The sequence below is a fragment of the Grus americana genome, chromosome 2 (genome assembly GCF_028858705.1).
Source record: "Grus americana isolate bGruAme1 chromosome 2, bGruAme1.mat, whole genome shotgun sequence".
Lineage (NCBI taxonomy): Eukaryota > Metazoa > Chordata > Aves > Gruiformes > Gruidae > Grus > Grus americana.
In genome coordinates, this window is record NC_072853.1 from 98,608,213 (window position 1) to 98,620,723 (window position 12,511).

Here is a 12,511-nt window from a genome sequence, read left to right on the forward strand (position 1 = left end):
CACAAACATTATGTGAACAAGTGTCAAAACATTAACTTGATTAATTACAAAACACTATCACAAGCCAAGCATTTAAGGGGAGGGAAAGTCTCCTGGACTATGGTTTTGCTCCCATCTGAGTGAAAATGTAGAAGTTATTGAGACCTAGAAAGTACAATACAGGATTAAACTCTGGTCCTAATAGCTAGTAAGACAGTTCAGTGAAAAGATGAAATCACCAGGAAAGACCAAAAAGCCCCCCAAGAAATCTCATTGTTGAAGAATAATTGATAATAAGACAGAAAGACCCACTTCTCAAAGGAAAGAAAACAATAAACCCCCCCAAAACCAAACCTCTGCATTAAATATTACTGAGATCAAATCTGATTTAACAATAAAATTCTAATTTTTTTGTGTCTTCTTATGCAGCAAATTGCATTCTCCTTCATGTCTGCCAGCTCTTCAATATTTCCGAGGCATTCAGAAAAGCAGATGTACCTTATGCTTTACTAAACCCAGATATAGACACGTCCCAGCTGCAATCTCCCATCCCAGAGATAACTCCAACATGCACAATAGCCAATGTTCTACTCCCCATTATCTTTTTACCTTATGAAAGAGTAGTCGATAAAGGTCTCACCCTTGAAGCAATAATTTCATTAAACCCCAGAAAGACAGAAAGTAAACCCAACCCACATATAAGTGGTGAAACTCACATTATTAAAGCAGAAATCTTTTGTAATCTTGAATTATGATTATTTTATGCTACTTTAACCAGCTCTATATTTCCAGAACAGCTTTTAGTTAAAGGTAAGAGCACTACCAACAAATAATTAAAAGTGTAAGTAAATTATTAGTGTTCAGATACTTCAAATAGAATAAATGGATATCCTTTTATCCATATCTATCTGAATGCTTGTTCTCAAAATGCCACGTCCTCCAAAGCAATTATTATTATTATTAAGCTGAAACAATAAGAGTCCCAGAGTGAAATACTTGTGGGTCTTTTGGTTAGCAGTGATCAAATGCAAAGAAACTGAATCACTACATTCAAAACTCGCAAGCACTGGGGGTTTTTCAACCACTGATATAATTTATGGTAGCAGAGCAAAACCTTATGGCAGGCGTGATCCCCACGGATGCATCACAGTGCTCTTTGCATCAGGGGAATGGGACCCCGGGCACCAATATTCACCCAGGATCCCACACAGGGACTTCGGGGTATCTCATTTGAAACCATGATAAAGAATCCCTACGTAAAGCAATGCAAACTGTGCAAATCGTGCATGTACTAGGTGCAGCTATAATGATGGCTAAAAAATTTCTTGATCAAGTAAAGCCACAGATGTGCTCAATTACTACAGATTAACTAAGCATTTACTACAGGAATTGACACTGTAGTGAGCTATAAACATTTACTGTGTTTTCAGCAATCTTCTGAAGTATTCCTACAAATTAATTTGCACGCAAGTATTTTATAGGATACATCCAGCCAACCATTCAGAAGCCAATTTACAATACGTACAATAATCAGGCTTTCACTGTGTAAGCAGCAGAATTACTGGACTGGGTTCAGCCAACAGCTGACTCCACAGGCAAAGCTTTCTCTCCCAAGCCCTCCTGCAGATTATTCCTGCACCAGATATGCTTTATACTTGAGGTAACGGGGGAGTCCATTGCAGGGACAGCAGAGTACTGATGTATGAACCCTTTTGCTTTATGCCAGCGTCTAGAAGATAAAAGCATGGACCATACATGTACACATACGCCACATGTTGCAGAGTTCGTGCTGCGTAAAGCAAGTGATTACGCATTCATAAAACTATCCAAAACAAAGAAGGAAGATAAGAGTGAAAGGGAGAAGTTTTGTTTTTAGAAGGAGAAAAGGGAGCCTTGCCAACGTTGTGAACCTGAGCCAGCTATTCCAATGCAAACCTCATGTTGTTACATAGATCATGTTTGGGAAGAGATGTAATATTAATCAACTTTCTGGCATTAAGTATCCGTTACTGTACAAAAACATTCTTCCTCTGGCTTTAATTCAGTTTTAAGTCACTGTGAAAACATTTATGTGGCTCTCAAACTGCCTTAAAGGACCCAGGCAATAATTCTTTTCCTCTCCCGGAGGAACTAAAACAATGATCTGCTTCCATAAACCAGAATATTTTAATACTGCCGATTGTTTTCCTTAACTGTTGGGTACGTTCAGACTTCTATAAACCATTTCCAGAGGTAGAAATTGTCTTCTGGAGCCCCCCGACACAATCTACCTACTCAGGGTCAGTGGCAAAGGTGTACTTCAGGAGAAAAGGACACCACAGCATCGTATGAAAACCTGCAGTACCGCTGTTTCTGTGCTTCTCCAGCCCTAACCCAACGCTATGCAATTTGTCAGTGGACAACTCGACAACAAAAGTTCCATAGCTGCACGCTAACATAAGTCAAACAGGAGAACCGTGGCAGACAACGCTGAATTTCTTTTTGACACTACCAATTACACAGCTCAAAACCCTACACTCACAGGAATATATTGGGCTATCCAGAGGAGCATTATTGGTATGAGACACCATGCCACCGTTTGCAAAGATTCAATACCAAGTGTCTTGTCTTAGCACAAATTCATTACTCTCACCTAACCATTACGATACAAACAACATCAAAAGGGTCACTCGCTAAGCAGCAAGTCCATACAAGAAGTGTCTATCTGCTATCACGAGTCTCTCACCAGGATAACAATTCAATTTTTTTGAGCAACTTCCAGCTCCCCTATTCTTCTCCACAGGTCATACATCTAGCTACTGAAAATCCGCAAATCCCCAAATGTGTTGTGCCTGATTTGCATATTTAAATATGTAAATTACTGCAAAACGGGTAATTTTCATGTTACATATTTTTGCAGAAAAATTAAATGTGCAAAAATGTTTATTGCAACAATTACTGGTTCCATGGTATTTCAACAAAAGGCTGTAAATCATCAAAATAATTGCCTACCCATTAACTATTGTAGCACTCTGCCTGAAATTTTCTCATTCTGCATTTTAGCTGGATGCAGAAAATACTTTTCTTCTAAATGTTTACCTCTTCGGGATTAATTTAACTGAAAAAGATGCATGAGCCTAAGACTCCATCTTATGTACCCACCCACAAATAGTGAATTTAGTTAAAACCAAAACTAAATAAGGAATTGCAATCACAAATTAGAATTTCTTACCACACTCTGAAACGGTAATGTATGTAAAAGATATGCCATTTAAGCCCAAGATGTACAAACATTGAACTATATCCTGAAATAAGGAAAAAAAAAATTGACAATCTTTTCCTGCATCATTTTTGTTACTACACATGTAAGGAAATTACTCTGCTAAATTATCCATTGCAAATTGAGAAGCACAACATTCTTCTGTATTTCTGGTAAGCGAGGAAGACAGCACTAAAGCAGAGTATAGTATTTCTAGTGATGCCTGCTTACTACACACTACTGCCAGATCTGTTTTGAAATTTGAGCCCCAAGATAAAAGGCGTCTATATGATTTTCTCCCCTGCTCATTTCAGGCAAAAGGCATGCAGAGCAGTTTTTATCTGACCACGTTAACAAAACACAGCGCAGACCAGTAACCGTTTCTGACCCAGTAGGCTTTCTGACACACTGAAGCTGGTTTGCTCCAGCTAAGGTAACAAGACTCTCCCTCGTGAAGAAGTGTGGTTATAAATAATGATGGCAAACAGTTTTCCCACATGTAAATTAGAACTTGATTGTCCATCTCAGGTGTCTGAAGACAAACACGACATTCCCAGGTATGCTGGCCCAGATGTGCACATCTCTCCACCTTTGAACTGCTGTGCTGGTGTGAGAAATACCTAATATTGCAATCATTTTTCTTGAGGAAATTAGCCAACCATTGTTAGAGGAACTGTAGTCTGCTGCATGCACTTTCAGAGTTGTCTACGCAACTGTATCTGTGTACGCTGCTCCTCCTAAGGCCCTTTCCCGTCCACAAGCCCTTTCAAGTAGAGTAAGGCCTATCCCCTTTTGCTCTTGTGATGGGATTGATAACTCCCTAATTGCTTCTTCCAGCTCCTTATCCCAGCCTGCCTAACAAAACACTTGGCATCTGCAAATATGTTCCTTCAGGAGCCTGCAGAGAAAACCTTACGTTGTGCCACAGAATGAAATCAAAGTAGGATTTACTTAGTCATGAGGAATTCAAAGAATTAGTTTTAAAGAAACAGAGATCTAAGCCTACCCTCTTACCTACAACTTGGAATTTTCTCTGAGTGGCAGGGAGATGTAATTTAGACTCAGTACCTCCCTGTCCCCCAGGGAACCAGAGTACAGCTCGCTTGCAGAGAACCTGCTTTCCCTGCCCATCAGCCTGCAGCAGCTGATGACTGACACCCTCCTCTCTTTGCATAAGGTCAATTTTCTAATAGATCAACATCTCTCCATCTCCTCCTCCATGTTGGCAAGATTCCCTGTCATCCAGGCTGTGGTTGAGAAGTTTCTCCCTACACCTGGCAGCTACACTGAAGAAAAAAACACGTAGTTTAAGCCAATGCTCCTGCCTGGCCTCTTCCACCAAATTCCTTGTGTTCAAAGCCATGTAATAGCCTCAGATAGACTGATGGTCATTTGAGATGCGTACAAAATGCAAGCTAGAAAATAAGCATGTCCATCTGAGCAGCACACAGGCATCCCATAGCTGGGCACTCTGGATCTAAACACTGGGAATTACGGGGGTCCTACACCCACACTGAAAAACGGTAACAGGGCTGCAATTACAACACAGTCATCCAAACCCCTGCTCTATCTGCTGCAGTATGCAGCACCACATCATCCCTAATTTTCCATATGTTAATTTTCAAAGTCATCACAAACTTACTTAAAAGGTCTGAAGTTAAAAGGGAACTACATGCTTTAAAAAGACAGGATCCTTGACTGAAACAGCAAGAGGGATTTCTCTATTCCAACTAAATGTTCATATGGTTTCTTAGCTGGGAACATATCCTTTTGAAGTCAGTATCTATATGGAGACCAAGTGATTTAGTTTTAACCTCGCTATAAATTCTAACTCAATTAAAGTCATTCTGATTAGGACCAAAATTCCATATCAAGTTTTAGAAAGCTTCTAAAAATCCCCCCCTCCTCAAAAGAAATATATAATTAAAAGCACAAACCTCTGCTAATTTTATTGCTGAATTCATCAGAAGTTATCAAAGGTATTTTGCAGAAGTTAGACTAGATGACCTCCTGGGGTCTTCTCTGACCTGAATTAATCTATGACAGGTACTGTGACATCATACCTTAATCCATAAGCAAGTAAGAACCACTCACATGTTTTACTCTACATTACAAAAGAACAGCTCTCTTGCAAACAAAAACTGAAAGTTTTTAGACAGTAGCTTCTCTCAGTGAGAATTGTCCATTGTAAGTTTAAGCACGCTGAAAAAGACAGTAATGGGAAGAGTTAAAGGCAGAATATACCGCACGACGTGAGAGATACCTACCCAGAACCAACACTAGCTTCTAACCAGGGCACAAAGCACCACCAATGACATCCAAGCTTTTATCTGCTGCTAACTTATCTTAACATGTCAGACCCGGCCTAATCAGCTGAAGTTTGGCAAGGATATGAAACCAAATTTTAAGAGCATGGCTCTACCATTTTCCCTTCTGACAACCACAGCGATATCTTAGAAAATGATTTAACTGCAAGATTACCACTAAGATACTGCAGGAAGGAAAGACTTGCACATTGCTACCTATCCCTTTTCCACACTCCAATGAATGTAGGGAATAAACACTTCTGTCAAACATTTTGCTTTGTTCTTTAACAGTTGGATATGTGTGCAGCACATCAGAAGTACTAAGAAAGGAGGATGAAAAGGCACAGGTAACAATTTGATGCTTTAAATATATGTCTGTATGCAGTAAGGTTGGAAGGCGACAGGTCAGTTAATTACTTCTATTTGTGCAGCAAGCTATGCCATGTGTTATATGCGCTTCTTACTCGTACTTAAACGTTCTGATTGAGTTAGCTGTCCAAAAGGTGGCTCAACAGGCTAGGTTATAACAAATAGTTTGGTGTGCAACCCTAACAATGCCCCATATGGGCGTCAGAAGAGGATATTGACAAATGACTTTGCCCGGGAAAGTTGTTCTGGCCCCCATTTAGTAGAAAGCAATCATTTGACACTGTCTAATGACATTAATCAAGCTCTGAACCTTTCTTGTTGTATGTCATAGCAAATGCTTAGCATTTTCAGGTCCAAAGTGCTTGACTACACATTGTATATTAAAAACAAAAGACTTTAATTCATTAAAAATAGACTCTCACGCTAGATTAAGTTCATTTGCTGTACCCGTCCCTGGTCTGCCTTTGTGTGTGGTCTCATTTAAAACAGACACACATGAACCAGAACCTACTTTATTCACAGGAAACAAAAATACTATTGGCTGTCAACCAAAACAACAGACACTGAAAAATGGGGGTAAGGAAATTTTAACTAAAAAAAAAGGAGAAGGAAGGAAGGAGAGGGAAGGAAGGAGAGGGAAGGAAGGAGAGGGAAGGAAGGAGAGGGAAGGAAGGAGAGGGAAGAAGAAAAAAAGAAATTACAATGAAGAAGCAGCAGCTGCCTTCTCTGGGAATTCCTGTTTCATCACCTTTGTCAAAACATCTCACATTGTCTCCTATGTATTTTATAAAGGTCTTTTGCAGATCTATTAAAGCAGCAGCTTCATTTATGCTCACTCTGATCTATATTGATAAAGATTATGAAGCCATTAGATGGCTCATTAAGTTTGCCTTTACTTACCCCCAATTAAGATTTCAGGTGTCTCTGGTTTTGAGCTAATTTCAAAGTGGCTGCCATCTGGGACATTCTCAAGGAACACGATCAGCTCCTTTTGTAATGATATATCACATTTAAAACTCTAAGGCAGCAGTTCTGTTATGTGCAAGCTCATTTTCCATATGTAGAGTTTTATGCCTGTTATTTTGGGGGGTTTATTTAGAAATCAATCCAAAGTGCCAAATTTTCATCCATGGCTTTTACAGCATTAAAGCTCCTGCTCACAGCAGACAGTTGAAACGCTATTAGGCATAATGTCCCCTTGCGCTTCTCCACATGTGGTTCGCAAAAAAGAGAGATTTTGAGTTTGATCTCATAATGGAGAATGTGCTGGGTTTGGCTGGGGTAGAGTTACTTTTCTCCATAGTAGCTGGTACGGGGCTATGGTCTGGATTTGTGCTGAAAACAGTGTTGGTAACACAGGGATGTTTTCAGTTTTGCTGAGCAGTGCTCACACAGAGCCAAGGCCTGTGCTGCTTCTCACCCCACCAGTGAGCAGGCTGGGGGTGCACAAGGAGTTGGGAGGGGACACAGTTGGGACAGCTCACCCCAAATGACCAAAGGGATATTCCATACCGTATGGCCTAATGCTCAGCAGGTAAAGCTGGGGAAAAAGAAGGAATGGGGAGACGTTTGGAGCAGTGGCATTTGTCTTCCCAAGTAACCATTACGTGTGATGGAGCCCTGCTTTCCTGGGGATGGCTAACACCTGCCTGCCGAGGCAAAGTGGTGAATGAATTCCTTGTTTTGCTTTGCTTGTGTGACTTTTGCTTTACCTATTAAACTGTTTTTATCTCAACCCATGAGTTTACTCACTTTTATCCTCCCAATTCTCTCTCCCGTCCTACTGGAGCAGGGGGGAAGGGGAGTGAGCGAGCCGCTGTGTGGTGCTTAGTTGCCAGCTGGGGTTAAACCACGACAGGTGTGCAATAAAAAACAGATTCAGACATAGTAATGAAAAATAATTTTGTTATATGCAACAGTGGCATCCTTTATAGAAAACTCCCCTTTGAAAAGCAGAGATGAGGACCAGCACATTGAAGTAACTAGTATCTACTAATCTTTTCTTCATGCAGAGTTGCATGGAAGAATAAAAGAAAGCAGGCACAGGTCACAACCATCTCTCCAAAAGTGCGCTGTAGAGAGACCTTCCTCTCAGTCCTCCTACTAAGAGGAGGAAAGCTGAATGGGCAGTCACCAGAAGGAAAGATTTTCATGTAATCTAATACTGAGGAAGGGAACGGAGAGCACAGGCTCCATTTTGAAATTATGTCAGGCAGAGAGGGCACAGAATAGTTAGGATACAAGAGCTCTTGCTGGAGAGAGAACCACATCACACAGGACTTTGGCAGTGGAGCATTAAAGCAGACTCAGAAAATTTTCAGCGTGGCTTTTAGGTCTTCCATTTTACACTAGGAGGTGTTGCAACATACACAGATCCATTTATCAATATATGGCACAAAGACATCATGACAGAAATACTGTGTAATGAATGCAGCTTTTGTTAATTTGCAAAAAAATAACTTGACTTCAAAAAGCTTCTTCCATAAAATCTTTCAATCAACAACATGAATGCAGTATCTTAATCTACTGCAATCGTGGTATCAATATTGCATGTGAGAAATTAAGTGTTGCCCCTGTCACATGTTTTGATAACACTTATGAATGCTTATATTTAACTTTCATAAAACAAAATCATTCTAGATTAAACATCAGTCTCAAAAAGCCAGAGAGAGAGTGACTGTATGTGTGTGTGTATATAGACACAAATATATATAGTTCCAGCCCTGCAGCCACAGTCCTGTCACAGACAGAGTTCAGATTGTCAGGAGAAACAGGTTAAAGCAGAAGATGCTACCATTACATCTCACTTCATTTTCCCATTATGGCCTGTATCCTTTTTCACTCAGATCCAGAAGGATGGACAAGGAATAAGCACATGAGCTCCTAAATTTCTTTACTAGACAGTGCAGAACAGCACCATTTAGGACCTACCTTGCCCATTTGGTACATGTTTATGCGTTTTTCCTTTCCTGGGGGTTGACTGGCATGATGATGAAGCATTGTTTGTGGCTGTTTTTGTGTCCTCTGTCTCCTCCTCCTCCTCTTCTTCATCCTCGTCATCCTGAGAGCTTCCAAAATATACCATGTTGCTGGGCAGGGCCGGAGAACCTGATCATTGTAAAGAAATGGCTCATTAGCATCATTACATTCACTGACTGCACTCACCATATTGATCATAAGCTACTTCGGTGTTATGTATAGCAAGGGAAGAGGGGGACTCCGAGGTGGAAGGTCACACTAGTGCAGAACTAACTGGAGGGTTTTTATTTATTAATTTTAACCAACAGGGTATGTATGTGCTTGAAAAGCAGGGTTCCCCTCCACCCCCCGAGCACATTCTACTCATACTTCAGACAGGCAAACAGTCTTGCTACAAGCCCTAATTAATAGCTTTGTGTATTCAGAAAAGGACTAATGCACATGCTTAAATTCAACTGCGTGCTTAAGTGCCTTACTGAAGTCTGAACGCACAAACTAGAAGCTTACAGCTTTTCCAAACAGAAGAAAAAAGAGCATTTACAAACCAATCTGCACCCTGGTAATATTTTTAGGTTATTACTACAGTAAAATATTAGTGTTTAAACTTCACCATGCTTTGCAGACCTCTACAGTATTGTACACAATGCTTTGCAGTATTCTGGTTCAGTTTTAAATAAAGAGAAAACCCAAGACACTGAGATGCTTAAATTTGCCTAGCCAGGTCCCTGGCAAAGGGGAGAAAAGAGCAAAGGTCTCCCGATTCTCCAGGTGCTCCTCTTGAGGATGTTGCTTCTGATCTCTTGCTTACTTCCTATGATGCTCCCCCTAATCTGCCTTGTTTGTGCAAGGGTAAAATACAACATGCAATTCAGTGAGAGACAAGTGAGGATTCACAAACTTAACTACAATACAGGATTGTAATTTAAATGTAACTCTTGCACAAATTTCTTTTACGTGTGTCATGCAACAGTGTACAGGTTTCCCTGCACTGCATCAGGACACATGACATGGCTGCAGCAATCTAATAACTACGTTTAAATGTACAAATACTGCTGACAACTAACGGACACTTTCGCTAATGCCAGGTATTAGTTTCCACTTCGAAATAAGTCTTCTATACCCTGGAGGGATGGAGAGCTGCCCTAGGAGCCTTCTATGTATTCACAAAAAGACTTTTTTGGTGAAGAAGGGGAAAACAAAATAGAAAATAGGTAAAAGTGGAGAATGGAGACTCATTGCTTCACTATTTTCCTGTAGCTAAATAAGACAAAGGACAAAGAGAGCTGGGCTACAGACCAACAACACAAGGTAGTGGTGATTTGGCTGATGCTTCCTTAGGAAACACTTCTGGCTTCAAGCTCTTCAGAACAGCAATTCTGTGTTTTGTATGGTTTTGAGCTGTTGGTGTTGCCATTGCCAACAAGTAACTAAAGCTTATTTTTGGGTTGTGTTATTTTCTGCTCCCACCAGGAGTTCAGAGAGGACACAGCTGGGACAGCTGACCCCAACTGACCAAAGGGATATTTCATACCATATAATGTCATGCTCAGCAATAAAAGCTAGGGGAAGGAGGAGGAAAGGGGGGCTTTCAGAGTAATGGCATTTGTCTTCCCACATCACCGTTATGCATGGATGGAGCCCTGCTTCCTGGAGATGGCTGAACACCTGCCTCCCTGATGGGAAGTGGTGAATCATAGAATCATAGAATGGTTAGGGTTGGAAGGGACCTCAAAGATCATCTAGTTCCAATCCCCCTGCTGTGGGCAGGGACACCCTCCACTAGACCAGGTTGCCCAAAGCCCCATCCAACCTGGCCTTGAACACTTCCAGGGAGGGGGCAGCCACAACCTCTCTGGGCAACCTGTTCCAGTGCCTCACCACTCTAACAGTAAAGAATTTCTTCCTAACATCTAATCTAAATTGACCCTCCTTCAGCTTGAACCCATTCCCCCTTGTCCTGTCACCACACTCCCTCATAAACAGTCCCTCACCATCCTTCCTGCAGGCTCCCTTCAGAAACCGGTAAGCTGCAATTAGATCTCCCCGGAGTCGCCTTTTCTCCAGGCTGAACAACCCCAGCTCTCTCAGCCTGTCCTCACAGGAGAGGTGCTCCAGCCCTCTGATCAGCTTCGTGGCCCTCCTCTGGACTCGCTCCAACAGCTCCATGTCTCTCCTGTACTGGGGCCCCCAGAGCTGGATGCAGTACTCCAGGTGGGGTCTCGCAAGAGTGGAGTAGAGGGGCAGGATCACCTCCCTCGACCTGCTGGTCACACCTCTTTTGATGCAGCCCAGGACACGGTTGGCTTTCTGGGCTGCAAGCACACACTGCCAGCTCATATTGAGCTTCTCCTCCACCAACACCCCCAAGTCCTTCTCCTCAGGGCTGCTTTCAATCCATTCCTCACCCAGCCTGTATTTGTGCTTTGGATTGCCTCGACCCATGTGCAGGACCTTGCACTTGGCCTTGTGGAACTTCATGTGGTTCGCACAGGCCCACGTCTCCAGCCTGTCAAGGTCCCTCTGGATGGCATCCCTTCCCTCCTGCGTGTCGACCACACCACACAGCTTGGCATCGTCGGCAAACTTGCTGAGGTTGCGCTCGATCCCACTGTCCATGTTGCCAACAACGATGTTGAACAGTGCCGGTCCCAGTACCGACCCCTGAGGAACACCACTCGTCACCATTCTCCATTTGGACATTGAGCCGTTGATCACAACTCTTTGAGTGCGACCATCCAGCCAATTCCTTATCCACCGCGTGGTCCATCCATCGAATCCGTGTCTCTCCAATTTAGAGACAAGGATGTCGTGCGGGACAGTGTCAAATGCCTTGCACAAGTCCAGACAGATGATGTCAGTTGCCCTTCCCTTATCCACAGATGCTGTAACCCCATCATAGCAGGTCACCAAGTTTGTCAGGCACGATTTGTCCCTAGTAAAGCCGTGTTGGCTGTCACCAATCACCTCCTTGTTTTCCATGTGCCTGAGCGTAGTCTCCAGGAGGGTCTGCTCCATGATTTTGCCAGGCACAGAGGTGAGACTGACCGGCCTGTAGTTCCCTCTGTCTTCCTTTTTACCCTTCTTAAAAATGGGGGTTATGAATGAATTCCTTGTTTGCTTTGCTTGCGTGGCTTTTGCTTTACCTATTAAACTGTCTTGATCTCAACCCACCAGTTTTTGCACTTTTAGCCTCCCAATTCTCTCCCCAATCCTGCTAGGGGGGAGTGAGTGAGCGAGCAGCTGTGTGGGGCTTAGCTCCCACCTGTAAAGACCCTTGCTTTTGGTCTTTAGAACAGCCCCTCTGGGACTGTGGCTGCCTTGGGGAGAAGCGGAGAGAAACTCCCTGGTGGCACCCCGTGCTGTGCATCAGTGGTAGCCCTGGGGCAGCTAAGGGAATCACTGCAGCAGCACCTAGGGTATGATGATTCTTCCCTCCTGAAATAACATATGCATTAATCCCTCCAACCTAGACATAAATGTATGGACGCATACGGTTATCCTAGGGGGAAAGCCTTTTGCATGCCACAACTTTCATATTTATATAGACTAATGATCAAATTAAGACTGTTGACATATTTCAAGGCATGGGAGCTGTAGCAACTTACAGAAACAAAAACCTTCGCATTTTTCATGTCCAGAA

The 12,511-nt window shown here is 42.4% G+C and overlaps 1 protein-coding gene across 5 annotated transcripts in view; it reads right to left on the bottom strand.

Annotated features, from left to right (window-relative positions):
* Window positions 1-12,511, bottom strand: part of JARID2 (jumonji and AT-rich interaction domain containing 2) — a 225,449-nt gene that overhangs the window by 41,749 nt on the left and 171,189 nt on the right. For all 5 annotated transcript variants that reach the window (XM_054813974.1, XM_054813977.1, XM_054813973.1 and 2 more), the window contains exon 5: window positions 8,824-9,000. In XM_054813974.1, the coding sequence (XP_054669949.1) occupies window positions 8,824-9,000 (177 nt within the window). The remainder of the gene's footprint in view (window positions 1-8,823; window positions 9,001-12,511) is intronic.